At 39.3% G+C, this 25689-nt stretch overlaps 1 protein-coding gene and 1 long non-coding RNA gene across 2 annotated transcripts in view; one reads left to right on the top strand and one right to left on the bottom strand.

Annotated features, from left to right (window-relative positions):
* LOC127010732 (uncharacterized) overlaps window positions 1-20022 on the top strand; it is a 52072-nt gene extending 32050 nt beyond the window's left edge. The window contains exon 4 of the long non-coding RNA XR_007763514.1: window positions 19764-20022. This is a non-coding gene — a long non-coding RNA (uncharacterized LOC127010732). The remainder of the gene's footprint in view (window positions 1-19763) is intronic.
* Window positions 20023-21694: 1672 nt separating this feature from the next.
* On the bottom strand, window positions 21695-23114 carry LOC108025585 (uncharacterized). Its single transcript, XM_017096113.1, has 2 exons — window positions 23004-23114; window positions 21695-22399 (listed from the first exon to the last, which is right to left on the bottom strand). The coding sequence occupies exons 1-2, from the start codon at window positions 23112-23114 to the stop codon at window positions 21695-21697; spliced, it is 816 nt and encodes a 271-aa protein (XP_016951602.1).
* Window positions 23115-25689: the final 2575 nt, after the last annotated feature.

Here is a 25689-nt window from a genome sequence, read left to right as displayed (position 1 = left end):
GGCGAAAATGGCGAAGTGGTTTAGGCAAGCCCTTGAGTGCTGGGGCCGGAAAATTAAGTGTAAAATAAGAAAATTAGCTTAAAGTAAATTCTGTTGCGGTTTCGTCGTTCTTCAATATTCATTTGGCTTTGCCTCGGCCTGAGTGTGGGGATTAATAATTAGAGACGACAGAGTACTACACATATGGTCCAACCACCGGAGTAAGCCGAAAAACCACCCATAAAGCCACCCCGCAAGGCCACCCGAAAAAACCACCCACCGGAAGGAGGAGGAATCGCTTTCTGGCTCGCACAATTCTCAGAGCGTTCATTTGCCTGGCCAAAGACGGCATAACTTTCATTTATGACAGGCCCAGTTCGCATATTATGCGGTATTCCCTTCACTTACCAGTCGTTACACTGCGAGAAATATTATTTTTACAGAGTGAATTAGTTTCGTAAGTGTTTGAACTTCGAGCCAATATTTATGGCTAAAAAAATAAATATTCCTAAAATATTTCCTATGAAAATGCAAGATATTCTTACATTTTTAAGAAACTATAGAATTTAAAGAGTTAAAAAAAGAAGGGAGATTAAAATAAATTTTTACATTTTTTTTTGTATTCAATTTTCGAAAAAAAAAATCTAAATTCATTTTAAAGATTACCTTAATAATAACAAAAACCTATTTTTGGAGCTTTATGATATTGCTTGATACATATTTTACAAAATATTTCTGGCTTACTGCTTTAAAAATAAATATATTTAGGGATAGAATCATGGCGTAAACGACTTTTTTCCCAGTGTAAACCCTCTCCCTGGCTCCCCCGGCCATCAGTGCATATGCATAAAGTTTATGAGGCACTGGCGATTGCAAAACTTTTACCAACAATGGCGACAGAAAGTTTCCTTTCCTGTTTTCCGTTCTTTCGCCATCTCTGTCGCTGTCTCTTTCTCCGGCTCCATCTCCCTTCTCCTTCTATCTGTATTTTTTTTGCAGTATCTTTGGTTAAAGACAGCAGCAAAATAGGTAGAAATAATCCAGATTAAATAAAAACAAATCAATGTTAATTAAAGCTAAGCAAATATTTAAAATTAATAATAAAAGCAAATAAATAAAAATAATACAATATTATTGTTAAATAACCCTAAGGCAAGGATCAAGAATAAATCTATGGATTATAAGAACATAAGAAATAAGTTAACAGTATTAAGGGATAATAAAATTATAGAAAAAGGGCCATTTCAATTGTAAAGTTTGCTGCCCATCAGCTTCAAGTGTGTTTTATTCTGTACTTTCCCCAGTTTAAATACAGCACACTCGAACGGAAAAAGAAAGAAGTGAAAAGCCAGAGATAAATATTCTCAGCTGCAAAAGCCGACTTTATTAACTCAACTGCAAATCCATGGCCATTCTATTATCTTGAATTTAAGTTGGCGATTAAAGTTATCCTTCGGTCTACTTCACACCAACCGAAATGCGTTGAGAATCTCAAGTAAAGTCCTTTTCGCCGAGGAAAAGATTTAGAATCAAATTAAATGCTTGTTGACATGTCATCCACACATACACAAGAGCGACCGGAAAAAGGATTCGAGTTCCTTTTTCTGGTGAGGGGAAATGCGGGCTGGGGCTGGTGCTGGCGCTGGTGGGTTAAGTGTTGTGGGTGTCGGGGGTTTTTGGGGTTAAGGCTAAGCTGCTGCATCAAGTGTCATGCAATAAATATCACTCAAAACTTTCTTCTCTCCGGTCCATGTGTAGCGATAAAATGTATCTAATTTAAGATGTTTTTGCCGCCCGAGCAAGCTGCAATCCAAGCCAGCCATCCGAACTCTTTGCCAAACTGCGAGGAGCAGTAAACATTTTTAATTTGACAAAACTTTTTACCTTTGACCGCAGGTGGCTCGAGTGGGTGGTGCGGTGGGCTCCGACAGGCCACCGTTCCGGCAAACAATGTGAGGTCAATGCGGCAGACTGAAGTCTGAAGTCTGACATCTGATGGGGGGCGGGGGATCGGGGCACTGCAATAAAATGAAAATTTTCAAAATTGCTGCACAAGATTCTGGCCTTTCCCTTCGCCCAGCAGTGCTGCGAATGTGGCTGGTGCTGGGCATATATTTTATTTATTTTATTGAAGAAGATTTCTTTCTTTCTAAAAACAGAAGATATCTTTCAATGGTTTTAAAAACACCTTACAATGTGCCCAAGAGTAGGCAACAAAATAAATGCAGTGCGAAAGAGGTGTATATTTTTTCCTAGAGGTGGCCTTCTTTTTTTTGCTGCATACTTTTGGACATATTTAAAAGTTATTTAAAATTAATTTGGGATGAAAATGGAAATGTTCCCTTTAATGGATGTGAAAAAATATTATACAAATAAATGTCTTTACGTTATTACGTTATTTTTCTTGGTTTTTAATTTATATTTTAATATTTACAATTTACACATGTCACCTCCAAGTTCCATAACTAAATATCCAAAGTTTCTGTAAAGCCACGTCTGGCATCAATGTCCCTTGGATGTATCTGCATACGGACGCATGCAGCCTCCCTACCACGTCAAGTATGAAATTGTTGTGTTCACACTAAACTTAAGTAACTGAATTAAAATGCGGCTAATAGAGTAGTTGCAAACACATGGAGATTAAATGGGGACGGGGGATGGGCCAAGGGGTGCTGCAGGCGGCTGACGGAGTAAGATGACCAGATTAACTGACTGGTTTATGGCAATCCCTGGAACCGAATGACCCTCCCAGTGTGTGGGCGTGTGCGTGTTTCTGTCACTTGGCTTCTTCTTATTTTTTTTTTTTACTTTTCCCTCCGCCCCTGCTGACAGTTTCTACAGGTGGAAGACAGATGGCAACTGGGGTGGTGCCCGGTGGGTGGCCATCTGGCCAGCCGGATGTCTGAATGTCTTTGATGGACAGGCCAAGGAATCTCTGGTTTTGATAGGTTGGCCCATTACTACCGAGGAATTTTCATGCGGAGTAAACCAGGTTTTTGCGGCAGTAATGGTAGTTTCAAAGGATGCACTCTCTGGGGTACTTAAACATTTGCATTAAAAGGACTTTAAGGTGGGCCGTAATTAAAGTATATCAGGCAGGTTACTTAGTTTATTACGTTTTGGAAAATGCTAACTTATTTAAAAGAGAAAATACCACACTTAGTTTTATTACCTGTCGTTAAATGTAATCTTTCATTTTTTCCTTAATCATTCTGCCAGTTATTTTAGCGATTTTCCGCATTATGGCATGTCAATCAAGTCCAGGAGTTTTCAACTGCAATTGCGCGTATCAAAAATGAGTGAGAACTAAAAGCAAAAGTGCGGGATGGCCTGCCAAGATGGGTTGGCTGTCGTGTATAATGAAATAAAAGTGAAAGCAAATCTGCGCAGGGAATGCAAATTAAAGTGCAAATTGAAATCGAAATGACAGATCTCAGCCAGCCTACCCCAGAGTCCCGAGCTCCTGCTCCGCGACATCATCATCCCCAGCCTCATCCTTATCCTTATCGCTCTCCTCATCATCAGCATGCTGGGGTACTCGGATCGTAAAGTGGGCGACCCTCCACATTCGAAATTCTCCCCTCTTTTCCTTAGAGAAAACAATGCATATGCATTGTCAGCGGAAAACCGGCGAGGGGAGGTCCTCGCAAAGCCTGCGAGACAGATGCACTATAAAAATGAAGAAATTATATAGCATACTTATGGGCGACGCAGCACGTGCACCTCAAGAGTGGATTGCGCTGAAGGGTGGATTTTGAGAAATCTAGGAAGAGGACGCTCAGTGAATTTTTTAATACTCTGATTTTTATAACGACTCTACCCAAAAATAAGGATTTATTTACTGTCATTGGAGGAAATAAATGTTTCCTAAATATTTTTAAATATATTAAAATTCTCTGGCTTTTGATGAAAGTAATAAATAGGATAAAATACAGACATTTTTATAAGTTAAAAATATGAATATGGCAATAAATAATAGTAAAATAAATATGGCAAATCATTAATTCTAAATTACAAATAAATATATATATTTTTTGAAAACGAGTTTTAAAAATGGTGTTCAATGTTCCTTTACATTTTTTACTCATTTCAAATAAAAATAAATATTAAATATTATCTAAGCATATACATATTTTAGTGAACAATAATGTATAAATAATATTTTAAAATTTGTACATCCAACTTTTCATTTAAATTTAAAATCACTTACTCAAAAGGTTGCTTAATTTTGGCTTTTATATTTAATCCAAGAGAACTCAGCACTAAATCGAAATAAATAAATGTAAAATAAATGTAATAATTCCAATTAATTAATTTAAGCTACTTAATGAGTTAGTGAAGGCATTAATTTTCGGCATTTGCTAGCATTTTCGAGGGAAACTTAATGAAAAATCTCCGTTGGCGCTGAGCAGAAATTCCAATAAACCCACCTGAAGCATAAAAGACAGTTCGTAAAACTTGTGAAAAGTTTCGAAAAAAGAATTTAAAAAACGCTCCTTTTTGCCATGCCATTTTTGTGGACCTGCTTAGTTTTATTGCGTATACGCAACGTCGGCGAATGCGGCGTATACGTAATCTGGCACAATGTGAATAATCTCTGTTGGCCATTAGGGCAGCCAACAAGTTTTGCTTTTGGCCTTGTAGGGGTGTGCACGAGTGTGTGTGTGTGTGCAATACAGGCACAGGTGCCTCAGTGTGTGTGTGTGGGGAAAGAGAAAGTTAAATTAAAAAAATGTCAAATTGCATACATTTAGGAGCTAATGAAATAAGTTAAGCGACAACAACAACTGCGAGCGTTGCCTGGTGCTGAGTACTGCGTTAAGTACCTCAGTGTGCGTGAGTGTGCCAGTGTGTGTGTGCCCGTGCATGTGTGTGTGTGTGTGCATTGCAATTTGAATTAATTTGACTTTTTTATGAACTTTAAGTATGCCAACAGCAGCCCAAAGCTAAGCTATGCTCCTGTTTTCCCAGGTCCTTGTTGTTGCAAGTGTTGTAGCTGCTGCCGCCGCTGTTGTTGTTGTTCTGGTTGTTGTTCTAGTTGTTGTTCTGGTTGTTGTTCCAGTTGTTGTCCTTGTTGTTGCCGCTGCCGCTGCCACTGCAGCTGTTTGGTTGCTGTAAGCTTGTGGCCTGTGCTGCACAGCACGGGCGAGTGTGTGTGTTTGTTGGCCACGTCGAGCGTTGATGAGATGCCAGTTGAGTTAATCAGGAAAACATGGTGAGCCAAAGGCGCCGACAGAGACAGACATGCCCGGTGCCGCCAGTGGGACAGGGAGGCAGCTATATATAAAGCAAAAAAGAAGGGGGGAGGGGCGGATGAAAATGGATATGGAAAACATCCTTCAAGGCAGCCCCCGGCAGGCTCCTTCCGCTGGCCACTTAAAAAATCATAATCATAACCAATTATGATTAAGCCAGATGAGCCCAGTGGCTGGCTCCGGCCTTTGGACACTAATAAATACTTGGCAAGCAAAAGGAAATTGGGTAAAGGTGGCTTGGAGGCGAAGAAATTAGTAATCTAGTTATACAGACCAATGGAATATTCCCTGGGAGGTATTTATAGGAATTTAATAATTTGGAGTATAGCATAGACTATATTTAGATTTTTTAATAAAATTTAATGCTTTGATTAATTTATTATTCACATTTTAATACAAATTATATTTCTTTTTGTAAATCATTTTTAAATTCAAAAATTACATTATATTATATAAATGTATTTAATGTATTTAGGGCTAAAAATGGGATTCAGATTTTAGCCAAAAATTCGATTTTTCTTCCCGGTTTTTTAATCGTAGTTCAGCCAAATCAAGGCCTACAGCAAAAAGAGCAGCTAGCTTAATGTGCTAACGATCCCCATAACTTCGAGGAACATTAATTTTTTGACCCATTTTCGCATTTTTTTAATTCATAATTTTTTTTGCAAAAAATGTGAAAATTTAAAAATTTTCAGGTTTGAATGCCAATCGATTGGAAATCAAACAACGAGCTCAACGAGGTATGGCATTCATAATTCTGACTACTATTTTTCATTTGGCTGCCAAAAATCTGAATATTTAGGGCGAAAAATGGGACTCAGATGTATGTTAAAAATGTTAAAATACTTTATTCAAATTTTTGTCAAAAAATTCGAAAAATATCTACTAGTGAACTGTATCTTCAAGTACGTGGGCTCGCCCCATCTTGCCATCCGAAGCATTCCAGATATCCCCGTGACAGGTGCGATTACACACGTTTATCGAACCGAAACCGATTTCCTCGAGCCGGGCCAACGTCTTGCTGGCCATCCGCCGTTCCTGGATGCGGCCAACTGTCCGCGTCCATCATCTATCTATCAAAGTATCTATTTATCTTTCGTATCTTTCTATCTGCTTAACTGCGTCATCATCATCGGCCTGATGGGCACACACGCACACACACGCGCGCCGTTGGCTGTGTGTGTATGTGCGCCTTTCTCCCACTCCCACTTCCACTTCCTTTCCACTTCCCTTTCACTTCCGTTCGTTGTCTTGAGCTTCCTGCGAGGCAGCCTGCTGTTGTTGTTGCTGCTGCTGTCGATGGCGTTGATTGCTGTTGACTTTGATTTTTGCAATCTGCTTTCGATTTATTTTATATTTCTTCCAGGTCACTGACATTTCTGTGTGTGCAATGTCCAGTGTCCTTCGTCCTTGGCGCCTTGTGCTCCTCCTCCTCCTCCTCCTCCTCCTCCACCCCCCACTTTCTCCTCCATCACCCACACATGTCCATCATCGTCATCTTTTTTCCTCTCCTCGAGATCATGCAGCTTCCCATTGCTTTTGATTTCTAATTTGGTTCATTGGCTCTGGGCATGTCCTTGTCTGGTCCTGTATCTCTATCACCACCTCCTACTCTTTTCCCCGATTTTCCCCAGCTTTCCCCCCCGCATTTTTCACCCCCTCGGCCCGACCCGCCCACATCTCATTGTTGTTTCTGCATGAAATTTGAGTAAATAGCTAAAGCAAAGCGAAATATGTCGACACATGCGGGCAGCTTTCCATTGTGGCTGAGTGTGGGTGTGTTTTGGCTGGCATGTGTGCGAGTGTGAGTGTGTGCGATTGCGGTGTGTGCGTGTGTGAGTGGGGCTGGAAATGCACATTTTGGTGCCCGCATTTTTCAGGCACCAAGTGTTTCGATTTGGCATGGTTAATTTCCAAACAGTTTTCATTTCACCAATCGTTTTCTGGAAAGTGCTTCTCTTATATCACAAGCTTTTTATTAATATTTGTTAAACAAAAAATAATCTAGCATTAGTTAATAAATTTTGTAAATTACCATTACTTTCATTTGGAAGACAAAACTTGGGTAATTAATTTTTTATTCACTGTCAATCACTTAAAAAATAGAAATTAAATGAAGTAGATATTTTAAATTGCTAACAAAAATTCATTTAAAAATCATTTAACTTATATTTTGTAAATCAGTTCCAAGGAATTTATTTCTATAATATTTACCTTAACAAATAAATAACTTTGCTTAACCAAGAATTACTTCTAAGCAATTGCACTTTTCCTTAAGTATTAAAATTAAAAATGAAGCTCTTAGTTGTTGTTGTGAGAGAAATTGATCCAGTTAAGGCCATTACTTACCATATATATTTTTTTGTAAATGTGAATTTATCTACTTGATTACAATCAATTAATAGAAATGCTGGCCAACAATTTCCTGATATTCCACATAAATTTTCCCCCCGTTTTTTCGCCGCCAATCAATCAAGTCAGCTGGGTATTCAAAATTCGCTTAAACAAAAAATGAAAATGTCAGAGTTTTTAGCCCGGCTCGCAGTGTTCTTTTTCTGGCTCAGTTTGGGTGTAGAACTCGTTATTGTTTCGCCTGATGGATGCCATGACAAGGTTTTCATAACTTTTTACAGCATGCAGAAACGATGCCAAATATTCTCTAACCCCGTCCCTGGGATTTTTCCACTTTCCACTTTCCACGCCCGCCGCCCTCGCCAGAGCCCTTTTTTTTTTTTTGGAAAACTCTTTTATTTCGGCTGCCAATCAGTAGAGCAACGAAAATGTGACCCCGAAAATAGAACGAAAACAAAGAAAAAAGCATGTATGCGGGCGGAGGGGAAAGTGATGTGTGTTTTTGGCATTAATATAAAACGCAATCAAAATCAAATCAAATGAAAATCGTTCGACTTGTTTTTGTGTGTGTTGACAAGTTCATTATGTTTGCATTGCTTTTCGGTTAGAGTTAGAGTCGCCCCCCTTTGTTTGTCCACCGATATGACCAATAATCAATGGCCAACACACATGTGCACACGGGGAGGCTGAGGCGAGCACAAACAAATGCTTGGGCGCACATTAAAAGCGACTTGGGCCAGCCGCAAATTGAACTAATTTGATGTGTGAACAACGGCCAAAAAGGAGCAGGGGTGTCCTTCGGCTTGGCCCAGTGTACTGCCATTGATGAGCCCCAGCCTGATGGAAGGCACTCCCCGAGTACACACAGCTCGCACCGAGACGATAGCACTACTTTCGCGATTTTCAAGGACCCAAACGTAATGATAACTTAATCAGAAAAATACTAAGTCAATTAAATTAATAAATCAGGAATGGAAAATGAAAGACATCTATTTGAGATGTATTACCCACTTGTCTGAATTTTAGGTATAATACTTTCACATTTTCCATACTTTTTAATACCTTGAGTGGAAAAATATAATGTGTTTTTGACGATCAAAATGAAAGTCCCAACCAACTGTTACTTTCAAGGATGTCTATATTTTCACCTACCTATAGTGCTTAGTATTTTTTAAATTAATAATATATTATATAGTATATTGCTCCTTAGTTATCTACAAAACATAAGCCATGAACCCACAAATTCACTATTATTTTGACTTCATCTGTAAACACATACACATTTACTGATTGACAGGCCTGAGAAATGGTTTTCGGGGCTGGCCAAGGAAAACACAGACACGAATTCCTTGAATGGCCAGAGATCCGAATCCATATCGCAATTCCCTGTGTTATGATTTCGTGATACATATACCGCATTAATTCAATTTGATGTGGAAGTCTGCTCTCCGAATTTCCCCTGAATTTCGATAAACTGACCGGCCAGCCAGCTTCTGCTACTTAATATGGATTCCATCTGTCTACGAATTAGTTAGAGCGACTTGGTCACCTAACGAAGCTGCTCGGTTTTAATAACAAAAACAATTTGTTTATCAAAAGTCTTGAAGCAACTGACTGCACTGCAAATCCTCAAGCCGAGGCTACATTGCTACATGAGTCAAGGATGAAGGAGACTTTAAGGCGAGAGTATTGCAATGGTAAATTGTGGGATTAGCCAGGGACTTGTTAACAATGTTTTGCCGTTGAGGCTTTGAGTTATCAGCAAATGTGTGAGCAAATTCTATATTGATTGGGGCTTTGTTCCCCCGAGGGGCTTTGCTACGTCTGCATTTATTTTGGAAGTATTCAAACTGTAAATCGCAAAATAACTGTTTATAATACGAAGAAATAAGATTATAACAATATAAATCAAAAGAATTTTTGAGAATTAATCAACACAAAAGAAGAGCAAATGGCAGCTTCGACTAATTAAATACCCCCAACCTTCCTCGAATTAACTCCACAAATACTCCTAAATGAAACCAAGTAGCTGCGCTTTTGGGTCTGAAACAAAATGTATTCATCATTCGAACAAACGCTGAGTTATTTGCAATTTTTCCTGCTGGCTCCCAATTAAATTAGCATACAATCAATCGAATACATTTAGTATTCATACGTCGGGTGTGCGTGTGCTTGTTCGATCGAATGCCCATCGTTCAGATATATATATATATGGATATATATATACAGGCATCACAATGAGTTATCCTTACGCTCATTACATTTGGATTAACATGTTAATAATGCCAGTGGGCAGGATGCCATACTCTACCGAAAGATGGGCTGTCTTTGTGGGTAGTATGTAAATGCGGGTCCTGCTCCACTTGGGATAACCCCTACATCCTACTCAACCTGACTGCTGCTATCCTACGCACTTGACTGAATAATTTAACAAATGCATTTTGGTCCGGACCCCGAATGAGATGGCAAATCGATGTTTGGCATTGATAGTTGGAGTGTTATAATTGTATGTTTGACAATCTTCATAACTGTCAATTAGATTGCCATATTGCCGATGCCAATGCCGATGCCGATGCCGATGCCGATGCCGTACCAAGTTGGCAAGTTGGGCCACCGTCAGCCCCGGCTAATGTAATTGTTTAACACACTGCTGGGCATTATTATAAACAAATGCCTGTCTGGGCGGATAGACAGACGGTGGGGGACACTGCAGCACGATTGCCTTGATTTTATTGACTGCACTGCGAATGCGGTGGCCATCCTCTTAGCCAGCTTATTTACATATGTGCCAGGTTTTCCATCCGATCCATCCTGTCCCATCCCAAAGGGCCAGCTATTTTGATTTATGGCAGCAAATTGTGCTTTGGACTTTTTGAGTAGCTCAAGTGCTGCAGTGGATATGTAGCCGTATCTGTATCTATATCTGTGCCAAATTCGAAATACCTCTTGAGAGAGCCGTATTAGTATTTAATTGAAGGATTGCCAGGCCTTTGAGGGGAATTAGTCTTGGTAATCGAACATTGTTTTCAAATTGCTTGCTTCATTACCAGCCAGCCTAGTAAATAATTTAACTTTTAATTACTCGAAAGCAGACATTAACTGGAATTAGATTAGATTTTAAATGGTGATATTATTGTGTACAAAGATAAATTCCAACCTTTACTTAAGTCATATGTAAGCTTAAAACGGACTTCACTTCAAAAATACGCATAAGAAGAAGTAGACTTAGGTCAAACCCCTAAAATATATATTTATTTAAGATAAGTGAAACTTTTTTCCCTCTTGCGTTGAACTTTCTTTGTTATCCGACCTAACTCTTGGCCTCTTTTCCTCTTTCCGGGCTGAGATGCCGGGGCAGGTGACTCGAAAACGCAGTTAGCCCGCCTCAAAGTTACTTTGCATTCTGTTTTTCGGGCAGGACAATAGATGATGATGTCGCACTCGTCCTTTGGCCGCTCGTCAATGTCGCCCCTTGATGGCCGGCAATGCAATTTGGCCAAGGAAAGTGGTTGGGAAGGATGCCGGGGCTGGAAATACGCAGAACACAAAATGCTAACTGCTGGCTTCTCACAATCGCTGGCATAATGCATAATTATACAATGGACCACGACGCCAAGGACGATCCAAATGAAGCGAGCTTCAGGGTCCTTATCAGGACATCCGCTCTCAGCGATTTTTAATTGCTATTGTTACAGTTTATTGTTTTATTATAAAGGCCAAGTGAATGAATAGACAGAGAGATGGCTGGGGAAAGCCCGAAAGTGTGAGGGAGAATGGTCACGAAAAAATTTCCATTTAATTTCTTTTGTCGCTCCAGCCGGCGTTTTTGGTTTCATTTTCGTTGCGTTTTCTATTTAGCTTTTTCTTTCTTTTTTTTTATTTAAATAAATAAGCCAACAATTAGCTGAACGAGGATAAGAAACTTCTGGCCAGCCATAATGGCAAGAAGTCGCAAATTAATTATGTAATGTCAGCAAGTGGTCTTGCAGTTGGCGTGCATTCAATTTATGGTAATTTGCATTTGGAGAATGTGCTCACAGATGTGTTAACGAAAGTCTTAAGGTACTGAATTAAGGCTGCATATTTAATGTAGTGGGAATGAAGGCTTAAATATGATTGATGGTATTTTTAAAGCTTTCTGGGGATTTAGTATTTAGTAATTTGTTTGTACCTTAATATTGAATATGGTGAAGTATATGAAAGGAAATAGGGCTTTAAAGAAAACCGAAAAGATCTTTAAGATTTAAAGATTACTCCCTTTTTTGTAAATGTATAATGTTATATGCGAAAAAATGGTCAATACTAAATATACCGAATAATAAATATACTAAATAATAATTTTTATTTTATGGTAATACTAAATATACTAAATAAATATTTTGAAAACGTACCGAAATATTAGGGAATTGGTTGATTAAATTTAAATAAGGACTTAAAAAAATCGGGTATTTTGACTCTCATTCATTACTTTTATAGCAACCTATTTGCTAAATAAGATTAAATACCCATCATCGATTAAAATATTAAAGCTTTCACAAAACTATAGCAAATTTCCAGGGAACTGCTTTGGTTATCCCAAAGTCCTGCCCATTCAATGTAACAATGCCCTCGAGCCCTGCAGCTCCTTCAGATGACAAAAACATCAAATTAATATGCACTTTTCCAGCACTTGATCCTGTGGAGTGCGTGATGGAAGGCCGGACACACAGGCAGCTGGGCGGCGAGTATATCCTTTATGGAAAATAGAAGCCCCCGGCGGCAGAGTGCGCAAAAAAAAAGGGGGAGGGGAGCGGAAAAGGAATTTGTATACAAATATGGCGAACAAATATAGTTGGAATGAAACAGCAGAGTGCACTTGAAGGGCACTGGAGAGAAGGAGGGCCGAAAAACACGGGCATAAGTGCCAGAGGTCCTGCGAACAAGGACGACGACGACTGCGACGACGACGATGCCACTACAATAATCATAAAAGCGCAAAGCAACAGCTACGGCAACTCCACAGCACTCTCCACGCCCTGCCACACGGCACATGTGCTCCTCGGGATCCTGGGGAGTCGGGGCGGAAATAATGTATTAATCCTGTTGAGGCCATATTTTTTATTGGCATCCCCCTGGCCCCCAGCCCCTGGCCGCACCGCCGTGCGTATGCGTAATTTGCATTAGCAATCGCTGTCAGCCCAGTGCCACGCCCACTTTCGCCTTTCGGCCAGGTGATAAACCGCATTCTTATTATAACACCACAAAGAACCAAAACGTAGCAAATGTGCACGTACTTATGGATAAAGTACACCTGGAATAATATCTAGTATGTGGGAAAATGTTCTTAATATTTGAAAGTTTTTAGTGTGAAAAGTAATTTTTTAATAGAATACATTAGGAAGTGTATTCATTTTTATTACATATTGTTTGATTATTATTACTATGTAAAAATAAAATTTTTTAAAATAATCTTAGAATTTCCCATGGATTAAATTATTATATATAGTTTATAAAGCTATTTACTTAAAACTGAAAACCAACGCACATTTAAGCCCACTTAAATGTTTCTAATAAAATTTCTTCGCCATCTTTCCATTGAAAAACCTTTTGGTTTAGCTTTAAAATCTCTTTCGTTTTGCGCTGCATTTTCCCTCTGTGTTGATATAAATGTATTAAAATATATGTTGTACAACCGACAAGGACAATTTAAAGCCTTTCATAAATATTACTGCTTCGGCGGCAACGCGTCGCGTAATTATTATTACGCATACGCCCCGTTGCCCGGCGGCCCGAAGCGTAATTCAGCGTTAAGCACGGTGGTCAACGGATGGCAGGAACTGCGAACGGAAATAATTGTTATGCAATTTAAATTATTCCCTATTTAAATTTGCCCGCATTATTAACGCACACAGAAAGTGCTGTCACGAGAAGGCCCACTGACATTTACTTCGATTTAAAATGTACAGGCTTTGCACGTTTAATGCAGTTCTTTCATGGAATTAATATGGTTATTATTTCAATGAGGTAAATGGAATACTAAAAGCATGCTCTTGGAAATAAACACATTTTTTAAAGGAAGTTATTTGTTTATAAAAAAAAATTGTTTATAAATAGTAACAGCAATTGGTTGAAATCAGAGGAAAGTTTGGTAATTTAATATATGGCATTAAATATTTTTAAAATAGAAATGTAATTTAAAAAAATAAATTGATATAAATATGAAAAGCTTTCCTAATAAATGCACGAAGCCTTGATGATTTTTTTAAAATTTTCCATAAGGCCCATAAAATATTTTAAGAAAAACTTTAAATTTGCAAATAAATTTCGCTCCACTGTTGACCAAGGCTGACCAAGAGCAGTTTCCTGGGCGGTCTTAGCCAGGGGCGGGGAAGGGGTGCCAAAGGGGGCGGAAGAGGGGCAGGAAGGTACATGACGCTGGCGACAATTATGCGCATGTTGGCGGCTTAAGCAGCCATTATTCCTGCTGCCTCACTTAGCCATTCTCTTTAGGCCCCCCCGCCCCTCAGCCATTTCCCATTTTCCGACATTTTCCGACCACCCCCCCCCCCACCATTTTTTCCCCTAATTTCCCGCCGTCTTTCGCAGGACTTGCACTTCCATTGTTACCGCTTGCTTTTTCATAAATTTAAATACAAAACATATTAAGTTTTATAGCCCGGGAGGGTTAAGTTGTTCGCTGTCCCCGGCGCTTAACCCCCTGTCGCCCATGTCTGCATATGTTTGAAATCCAGCTGAGAATTTACTAACTCCGGCATGTGTAGCGGCGAACTGCATTAGAGGAGCGGCGCAGGGAGGTAGCTGGAAAAAGAGGAAAGGGGGGGCCACAGCAATTGCCGGGTAACGTTAAGCACTCGAAGAGCTTCCGAGGAAAAACGCTTAGCAAACAATTTGAGCAGCAGATCCTGAAAATGAATGAAAATTGGAACGGAAAAAGGGAAAATGCAGTGGCGCCGGGGGCGGAACTTCCTGGGGGGGAGTGCCGTTAAATGAGTGGAATGAAATCATATTAATATCCGCATGAGTTACTATTATGGCCGGGATCACGGGGGCTGCTCAAGTTCACACAGTTCATCATGGGTTAAGGCTGGCTATCTGATTTAAAATATTACATTTGTGCAAATGAGTTTATTGCATTTTGTTGTTTATTTTGTTAAAGAGCATTGCCTTATAATTAAATACAATTTTATCTGCAATTTTTAGTTTGAATTTATCTTTTTCAGCATATTTTTAAGTCTACCTAGTGCGATTTTATATAAATCTATATATTTTTATTCATTTTCTTGGCTTATATATTTCAACCTGAGTACTCAGTTTTTTCCCATTTGATGTTTTTTTTTTGCGATCGCATGTTTTTCCTACCAACTGCTCTTGGATTGCAGCTATTTTCTTTGAGTCTGCGCTGGTTCCCCTCGGTGGCTGAATGATATCGGAATAAATGCACAGCCCGAGATGCATTTAAAGACGACTTAGCCCCCACCTTAACCCCTCGCTGCCGTTCCTCCGGCTGCTTCTTATGAAAATTTCGTTGGGTTTTCCTTTCACACGCAAACGGAACCAGAAATATCAAGTGAAATTGCATTGCATTTCCCTCGTGTGTGTGGCTCTGTGTGTGTGGTGTGTGTGTGCGCGCGCGTGTGTGTGTGCGCGCGTGTGTGTGTGCGTGCGTATCTGTGTGTTTGGCATAAATACAGTTTACTAAAATTGAATTCATTATGCTGAAAATACAAAAACAGACAGACCGAAAGACATGGCAGGAGCACACAGCAGTCGCCCCACATAAACCATGCGAGATAAATATATATCTATCGATGAACCTCCATCTATATGCGAATATAATATATAATGGAGTCAAAAGCAAAATATAGCCATGCATAAATAACGGATAGAGAGCCCCATATATATAAGCTTGTACGACTGCGTATATAGCTGGCAGTCTATGTGTCTCGCAAACAAGTTTATCCGTTTCTATATCTATTTGTTTATCTTTATGTGGGGCCTTCTATATAGTCACGGGACACAGGGAATAATTTCAAATATAATTATTATTAAATATCAGAGTCTAAATATTTTTAAAGAACAGATCCGGATATTTCTTTTAAGACGGTTCCCAAACTTGTGTTTTATGTGCTTAATATTTTGAGAAAAAATTCCAGGTAGTTTTGAAATTCTTGCAGTGCAGCATATAAATACACATAATGCTCCAAAAATGTGTAGGAAATAAAGGAAAAAATAAAAAACACGAAACACGCAGAAAAGAACTGAGAGCGGCTATGAAAGGCGACTGCCATTGCAATGGCCCCATTTTGAATGCGACGCCATTTTTGTTTGGCTTTCGGCGCCCACTGTCATTGATTTACTATCCATGCTCTTCCCCTTCTCCAGCGTTTCTCCCTCGCACAGCAGTTCCTCGTCCGCCCAAGCTAGCCATTAACTAAATTGATTTGTTTTCAAATAAAAATACACATAACCGGACAAAAAACGGTCACCCCTCGGCAGCTCAAAAAATAAAAAAAAAGGGGGGGTGAAAAAAAGCAAAATATAACCCGCTGCATTGCCAATGGAAAACTATCGAGGGGCCAATGCAATCCCTCCTTCAGATAAGAGCTCCTCTGAAAGCGTTCGTAAAAACTAACAGTATGGATATCGGGGCGACCATGTCGACGCTTTTTACGACTCTTACCCGCATGAAAGCCCCTAAAATTACATCATTTCGAAATGGATTTGCATGGATCGACTGCGTGTTTTAGTTCGACTGATGCGATTCTCCCCCTTTACTTCTTTAAGGCAGAAAATTAATTAAATACACAAGTGGCAGCTGAGAGTACAGGAGATAGCTAATCGAGGTGTGACCAAAGCTGCAGTGCATTCATTACCAGTAAGTTGTTGGCATGGTCACATTGAAAAATCACTTATCACTTGGTCTCCCCCATTCTTTTTGGGCTTGTCTTCTTGTCGCATTTCATTAATTTAACTGCACAAATGCAGTGCACTCCCTCTGGTTTTCCCACCCCTTATCCCCTTACCCCCTGTTTTCCCTAATTTTCCCCTCTGCCCACCCGCCTTTCACCAGCTTGCTTGTAAACACTTTACTAAAGAGTTCATTTCCGTTTGCCGTTTCGCAAGCCAACAAAAAAAGCGAAAGAAACGAGTAAAGTCCGGGGAATAAAGAATGAAAAGTGAAGACAGAGGAGGGTGTGTGTGTGTGCGAGGCGGTGGCGGGGCAGCGGCGTGGCATGCTTAGTTAGCTTCGACCCCTTGACCACAGAGCCCCTGGATCCAGCATCCTGAGTCCCAAATCCTGCGTCCTGCATCCTGCATCCTGGTCATCAGCCCGTCTCCGGTTCGTCGGGGGCTCGAGATATTTAAAAATTCTTTTGTCCTCGCTCCTTGGTCTTAGTGGTTGCCGCATTTTCATTTAGTTTGCATTATGTTTTAAATTGTCGCACTTGGCGCAGGACAACACTCATTCGCACAGGCACTGCAAAGAAAAACTTAAAAAATAAATTAGATTCCTATAAGAAATTATTTTAACATTTTTAAATATTTTAATATAATAATTATAATTACAAATTATTAATTGCAAAGTGCAGGCTTATTTTTTAAGACTAAAAAAAATAAACTAAATAGAAATTAAAAAAATAGTTTACTTTTTCATTTTTTTTAAAATTTAGAATTAGCTTTTAAGATATTCACTCATAACTAAAATAAAATGAACTTAATTTTTTTTTAATTATTTTTTTATAGTTATTGTTTTTTCTTAAGTGTACGGCCTCAAAGACACATACTTAATGAGCTAGAGCAGAACGTGTTGCACTTCTTTCCCCATCTGAGTGTGCTGGTTTGTGTGTGTGTGGTCGAGGGGGGGCAGACAGCCCCTCTTCACCCCTGACCCCCTTTCCTACCCCTTTACCCTCCCCCCGCCCAACCCCCCAGAGGCCCACCCTTCGGAGGCAATGCAGACATCATGACCAAACAACTTTCATTTGCTTACACAGGATTTTCAACGAGAATCCTTGTCGGGTTGACAAAAGAGTCTTCCTCGGTTTTCCGCCTTCCTACATTCTATATTTATTTTGGCTTTTTCTTTGGTCGAAATCAGTTGCGGCTTTCACGGCAGTCAGCTAGTGAATGTGTGGCCGCTGGGCTGGAAAAAATATTAATTGCAGTTGTCGATGGGGGAATAAAATCAAAATAGATCAAATGGAAGTAGTAAGGGGATTACGAATCAAAATTCTGGTTGGTCAAAAATTTATAAGAAGAAAAAGATAGGGCATTTTCTAGCTAAAAACTTTTTCTGATTTTTGGAAAGTAAATAGAAAAATATTTTCGAAATTGTGCCTTTAATAAATAAATGTCTGGTTCAGTTTTTCAAGTATATTTTAATCATACAAGAATCACCTCGAATATGTTTTTTTTCTGTATCTTATGCTGTACGTTTTCCTTTAGTTTTCCCTGATTTTCCCGCTCTCCATATTTTCCCATCCGCCAGTTCATTAGCCCTAGCCGGCTTAGAAATGTTCTAAAAAATTAACGCCGTTTCCAGGTGCTCAAAACAGAAGTGGAAAAATATTCGCTGATTCAGAGCCAAAAAATAAACAAGAAAAGGAAATTGCAAGGGGAAAAGCGCGGGAAAACTCATGGAAAATATATGCTGGAAAAGGGGGAAAACGAGAAGAAACACTGGTAGGCAAATTCAAGGGTCTCTCGCACCTTGAGCCCGACTTCAGCAGCCTCTAGTTGGGCTATATGTGTCATGAGCCATTTAAGCTCATTACGGGCATCAATTTGGGCTGGGGGGAAAAGCGTGGGAAGGCGGGGAAGGCTGCGGGGGAAAAGCCCCCGAGATGGCTGCGGAAAAAACGATGCCTCGAAACCTTAAGTGCTTGCCACTTGCTGCTGAGCCATCTGAGGAAGTGGTATATTGTTAATTTAAGGCCACCTACTACTCCGCGCTCTTATTTTTTCTGCGAATTCAGCGAGCTTTGCATTTTGCGCGGTTTCCCTTTTTTATGAGTCGCTTTCATTAGCCGACCAGGTGACACCGATTTTTCCCAGTTCGCGCAATTAAATTCAATTTTTCCGCTGAACTCTCTTCACATGCACAGCTATGTTTTAAATATATGCAAAGGTCTTTTGGAAAATGCACTTAAAAATTTTTAGATTTCAAAAAAATTAAAAAGTTAATGTTAATCCTTAAAGCCCCCTACTTACAATAAAAAACAAACTAAAATACATTTAAATAAACTTGGCAACTACTCTTTTGACCACTGCTGTAGTTATATATTTCAAAAGATATGTGGGTATTTTCGGTCATGTAAGAAGGAATAAGAAATTGAAATCCATAAAGCGCAGCAGCCATAACAATGCTGGAAAAAAAAAATAATAAAGGATGGTGGAAAACTGAGGAGGAGGAAAGAAAAACGCGAAATGAATTTCACTTGAAATGTGAAAACATAAAAATTGTTTATGACTTCCGCTACGCTGCCTGCATCTGTCTGTCTTTGTCTGCGGCTCGGAAAAGGGTGGGTAAGTGCGGGAAAAGTCGAGGAAAAGTCGGGTCGGACTGCCTTATCAATTGGCGGCACTATCGGGAAAAGTTTCTGGGTTAAAGTCTGCAAGTTGCATCAAAAAGTAAGGAGATCCTTTGGCTCCCACGAAAATGCTGAAAACAACTGAAGGAAAAGACACACTGATAAAAAAAGGTTACGACTTTTGCTTAAAAATAATACTTAGCTTAAGAATTCTTTATTTCGATTTCAAAAGGCATTATTGTTTTTAAGAAGAAAGTATAATATTTTAAGCATATGTTGCTAGCATCAAATCGATTTAAAAAGTTGGAAATAAAATTATTAAATACAAATATACGTTAATTTTAAAATGCAGCTATTTATTCTTAATATTCCATATTTTGTCAGTGAAGGAAAATTGAGAAGGGTTGCCCTGAATGCTCAAAAAAAAGAAATTAAAAGGAAAAAACAAGCTTTCAGTTTAAAATGCAAGCAGTATACATTTACCTTTATAAAAAATATTTTTAAATTCACCACAATTTTTTTTAATTAAGTATTATGTATTTAAGAAATTTCTTGTATTTTATATAAAACATTGTTTAATATTATACATATTTACAACCGTGTTTTTCATTTCCACTTTTAATCAACTGATCAACTCGCACAATAGAATCCTCTTCCCGTGGACGCTGGCATTGCAGGTGGCGGTGGCCAAACAGGCATTCGCACACTCACCTGCCATCAGGTGGGATGCATTGCATTCTGGACTCTGGGCCCTGGATTCTGGCGGGGATTCCCCGCTCACCTGGCTCCTTCCTCCACTCCATCGAGCGTTCTTTCGGTTCGTTCCGGCTTATTGCAATTTGCAGCGCTGAATGTTTCATCGAAGGTTCGCACGGCGGTTGGTTTCTCGACACGGAAGAAAATGTTGGTCACTGAAAATTAAAAAAAAAATATGTATTTATATTGCGATTCAATTTATAATTATAACAAATATTAAGTAATTTTAGTTGATATGATAAATGCTATTATTTTTGGTAGTATTACAATTAAATAACCAAAGCAATAAAATACAAGTCACTTTTTTTATAGTTAGTTTTTTTATTTTTTATTTAAATTAATTTATTAATTTAATTAATTATTAAACTTAATAGAAAATGGAAGAATATAACTAAAAATATAGCTATATATATATATATATATATAGATTGTTGTAATTTCGGGCTTAAAATGCTATAAATTTCTTTCAGTGCTCCCAGTGGGCGGTATTCCGGTGGGTGGCGCTGCATTTAGGTGGTGCCCCGGTAGGTGGCGCTGCGTTGCTCGAATACGCGACAGTGCAGCGTCCCTTGCCATTCGCTTTTAGCCAAAAATAGCCGCATGCAATTGATTACAGCAAACGAATGAATGGCGGAGCAAACGGCAAGCCGGAAAACAGTGGGAAAGCTGGGGGAAAATGCGGAAAATGGTTGCCAATGGAAGAGGCGGGAAAGTGGTGCAGCCAGTCCGTGTATTCGATATTTGAATGGAGGATGCTGCGAATTAAAATCGAAATAATGCACCGCAGCTCTTTCAGCGGCCCCATAAAAGATGTCTGCCCGAGAAATTGCTTCAGCAAACCAAAAAGATTTCCCATACACTCGGAGTATCACTTGGCAGTATTTTATATGTTTTACAATATTATTTTATAACTACATAATGTTCTTTACAAGTTAAAAGTATGTTACACATTTCTATCAACCATACACTTTGCCAAATGCCAAACCATTTTTGTTATTAACATTGTATTTTCTAGTTATTAAAAGCATGCGGTTATGGCAACATAACCCATTCATTGGCCATTGGAATTCAGAGGGCCACTCGTAGAACTTGTGTCGCCCACCTCGATTTAATTAAATCTGCATAAAAGCCCGCATAAGTGCATATAAACAAATGGAAATAAAAAAATATTGAAAATCCCGGAAATGCCAGCCAGAATTAATCAAAGCGGGTTTTTCGCAACAAATTGTTAATAATTCGCAGTCACAATTAAAATACTCATGTGAGTGTGTGGGTACTGGCTTGCCTGTGTGAATGGGTATCATTTTAAGCGATTGCCATTCAAAGCATCTCAATTTGGAGCCATAAAAAGCGCCCCAAGACGACGGAGACTGCAGAACACTTTAATCGCCCAGCGGAAACGGAAGTCGTGCTGCGCCTGTGTGTGTGTGTGTGTGTGAGCAGCACACTTAACCCATGTCAGCCAGCGGTAATTAAGATCGATTATACGCCTTCCTGAATCGCAGCTTGAATCATCATCCAATAAGTATTTCACCACTACTTACACTCCATTTGAAAGTCTCCTTTTTATAAACATTATTTCACATTTTATGGAATTACAGAACTTAATTTAAGTGCAATCTCTTGCTTAAATTCTTAAATACTAATTTTTAAAAATAACTACATAATATTTGTTATTTGAATAAATTAAAAAAATATCTAACTATATTTTTAAACGATACTGTTAATGATTAATGCCACTGAACACTTATCTTTTTTTGCATTTTTCGCATTTTATATTGTATTTCGCGTTTTATCTTTCATAGCTCAGTTAAAATTGTTTTAAATTTCATTGTCGGCCTGGCAAATGAAAAAGTGTCTATCGCTGTTCTGAGAGTTATATAGGTATCCGTTAAATATATAAATGAAGTTCAAATTGTTTTGGTTCTTCGGATATTTGGTAGCCCACTTCAAAAATGGTGCCCTTTCTCCAGAGGCCAAGGAAGCGAACTCGTTCTTATGTTCCACATTGTTGATTCCAAGCCAGTATTTTTGACCTCTTTGCAGCTTGGAGGCGATCCCTTGATACTCCTCAAAGTTTTTTAAGGCTGCCAGATGTCCACCTTTGCGATAGCAGATGACTGCAGCCTCAGCCCACGTCTTCTCTATTTTTTGTTCGATGTAGAAGAACCTCGAATCGATTAGTTTAAAATTCGATGGGGCTGCTCTTGGCGCTTGAAGGCCTTGAACTTCATCCGAAACAATCGGTAATTGGCTTAGCATTTCGGAACGCAACGCATTGAAGTCACTTTTCGTGACGATTGTCCCCAGGGACTCCCGCAGAGTCGCCTCCTGCAGCTCCAGCTGGCCTTGGACCTCCGCCAGTATGGCATCCAGCTTGATCTCTATGGCCAGCTGCTGGTGTTCTATGGCCTCCATTCTGCTCCTGAGTTCCGGGATGTGGTTAGAAATCGCTTGATGGCTGGAGAGGCAGTGTTGGCCGCACTGAGTCCCGGCATCGGCCTCTGGATAGCCCGCCAGTGCTCTCTGAAAATCCAGCACGACGAAGACAAAGCTCAAGAAAAACAATGCCAGCCGAGGCATTTTAAACTCGAACCACTCAGAGTGAACTGCGAGGGCGAACTAAAAAAATCTGCTTTAAAATAAGTCAGCTTCGAGCTGATAAAAGTACTCCGACGCACAGGCATACAGGCGATATCACGTAGGAATGACCTACGCAGCAAATAATCTTAAGAACAATAATGAAAAAACGATTCTGGCGAACCACTTTGATACATTAATGAACATAAATACTTTTTAAAAATGTGTTTTGTCTTGAAATTCCTAGCGACAGTGATTCACGGAGATTTCATATTTCTTATTATATTTATATATATGTTTTAATAAAAATGAGAAGAAAAACTGTTTCTTAGTTTTTGAATTGAAACCTTATTAATTTAAACTCGTGTGCTCTTTTTGAAACCTAATACCTGAAATTAATATTCCCCTTGGCTTGGGCTTGGGCGAAGCAATTGGTGGATGTGGAGCGGCTTGGCAGGACGGTATTGGTTTTTGGGTGGCTCCGTCTGGCTCCGTGGATGGGGCAGCGTAACGACCATCATTTGTTGCAAAATGATGTATAATTTAATACCCGCAAAGCCAACTCCCCGGTGGCGAACTCCCACTCCGGGGTGACCTCCAAAACAAGCCAGAGCCGGTCGAAGTCAACAGTGTACTCCACTTCACTTGGCTCCCATTTCATCTTCTCGCCGACTTCCACTTCGTCCGCATCCCCAGCCCCATTCGTACATGCCCATCCCTTAGACCCGTCCTCATCCCCATCCACATCCGGGACCCGGCCACGGACCACTAACGCGTCCCCAATGGGCAGCCAACAAAAACCGAGCACATGTGTATATAAAAAATACAACCCCACAAATCGCGGAGTGGGAAAAGAAACTCTGAGTACTCGTGCATTTAGTGGCCACACTGGGAGAAAAATCACGCGTGGCTAATAAAAAAATTCATCGTAGATTGAGAGAACATTTTTTAAGTATTAAAAAAAGTGGAGAAGAATTTTAAAATATTTTATTTAAAGAACTAGAGAAACAAATAACTTTTTTATTAACAATTTTTTTTTAAATCATAATAATTTGTGCAACTTGTACTTTTGTTTTAAAATATATAAATTTATATATAACAAAAGATTAAAACGAGACTTTTGAAATAAAATTTTAATGTTAATTGATTCATAAAAAAGAAAGGTCTTTAAAGAATTTAAATATAGAAGTTGTAATTTGTTTTTTATTCGCTCAAAAAGATCTTAGAAAATGTACTCCTCATATTTATTAATTTTTAAATCACAACATTATACGGACAAGAATATGTCCGTTAAGAAGAATTTTGTGAAATTATTTAATGTATTCTATAAAATTGGCTAGATTTCTTTGTATAGAAAAATCTTGAGTTGTTTATATAAATGTAACCTCCCTTAATATACATTTATTTTAAATTATATATTTTTCTACTTATTTGTGAATTTAGGCCCAAAAGAAGCCACATTTTTCTGCCAGTGCTGGCCGGCACTGGTTTTTGTGTTCGCCTGTCGCCGGAGGACCCAAAAGCTATAGCGCGGGCCTGTGGAAATGCGGAAAAGCGGGGAGCTACGGAGCTATAGGTATCGGGGCTACAGGGGCCACGCCCGGCGGTTGTTTAACTCGAGTGCTGCACATAATTCATGTGTCCACTTGCAATTTTTCGTTTGCTGCGACATTGTTATGCTGGCCATGTTGTAAAAACGCCAAAAACAAAAGAGAGCCATTCGCCAAAATAAAAAAACTAAAAAAAACGTGGAAAAAGGAAAACAGGGAAGCACCCGCCCACCAAAAAAAGGAAAAATGTGAAGAAAAAAGAAAGCCAACATCCAGCATCCAAAGAGACGTGTGCGAGCGACTTTATATGCCATTATTAGTGTGTTAGAGACCCAGTGGGTGGTTCGGCGGGTGGTTCGCTGGGCTGTTCGGTGGGCGGTGGTGCTGCAGAGTGGGCGGCTGGCAGACTGCGCGTGCGAGTCTCGCACACAAAATAGATTACTCAGTGTCGCGGCACTCTATCACGGCGCCAGATCGACTGGAGGTGGAAGGGGGTGAAAGTGGACTGGGAGGGGGCGAAAGGGGGCTCCAATGGGGTGACTATGCTGTGACTGCCATAGGTGTCGCACGGACAATGCTGCCTTGATGTGAATGCTAAGTAAATCAATTATTTTCCAGTGGCCAGCAGATCGGTGCAAATCGAATGAGTTGCAATTCAGGCGGCAGTTGATCTTATTTATTTATGAATGAATAAGGACGAATATAATCAATAGCCATTGATACAGGCAGTCCTACCAAACATAAGTGACATACCCACTTTGAAGGTAACCTAGAATAGACTTTAGAAATTTTTAGGAGCAGAATGTTAAGGGCGAAAAATGGGATTTTTTGGGATTTCGATTTTGGCGAAAAATGCTCCTTTTTGGTGGATTTTTTATTGTATCTTGGCCAAATCAAGGCGTACAGCGAAAAGTGCGACTGTTTCGAGCAGCTGGCGAGAACGGCTAACGATCCCCATCACTTAAAAAAATATTTAATTTTTGAACATTTTTTTCATTTTTTAAGGGGTTCTATCAGGATTTTTTGAGATTTCGATTTTGGCGAAAAATGCTCCTTTTTTGGTGGATTTTTGGTTGTATCTTGGCCAAATCAAGGCGTACAGCGAAAAGAGGGACTGTTTTGAGCAGCTGGCGACCTCTGCTAACGATCCCTACCACTTAAAAAAATATGTAATTTTTGAACATTTTTTCATTTTTTTAAGGGGTTCTATCAGGATTTTTTGGGATTTCGATTTTGGCGAAAAATGCTATTTTTTTGATGGATTTTTGGTTGTATCTTGGCCAAATCAAGGCGTACAGTAAAAAGAGTGACTGTTTTGAGCAGTTGGCGACCTCTGCTATCGATCCCATCACTTTGGGGGAAATTTATTTTTTGAAAAAAATTTTCATTTTTTGTAAGGGGGTGCATATGGATTTTTTGGGATTTCGATTTCTTTTTATTAGTTCTTTGATTGCCAAATTAAGGATTTATACGGAGAAGGAACTGGTGTCCAGGATGTAGTGCATCGCAAACCTTTCCAGGACTGTACCTTATTTGAGTTCAATTGAATACTTTTAGTCACCACTTAATGTAAACTTAAGGAACTTTCAATGTGCAAAATAAAAAAAAAACAATGTATTTTCAACATGTAACATTCAACATAAAACATCCAACTAACAACTCAAGACATGTTAAATGTTTGATGTT

The sequence above is a fragment of the Drosophila biarmipes genome, chromosome X (genome assembly GCF_025231255.1).
Source record: "Drosophila biarmipes strain raj3 chromosome X, RU_DBia_V1.1, whole genome shotgun sequence".
In the NCBI taxonomy this organism is placed as follows: Eukaryota; Metazoa; Arthropoda; class Insecta; order Diptera; family Drosophilidae; genus Drosophila; species Drosophila biarmipes.
This window is presented reverse-complemented; position numbering and strand designations above follow the sequence as displayed.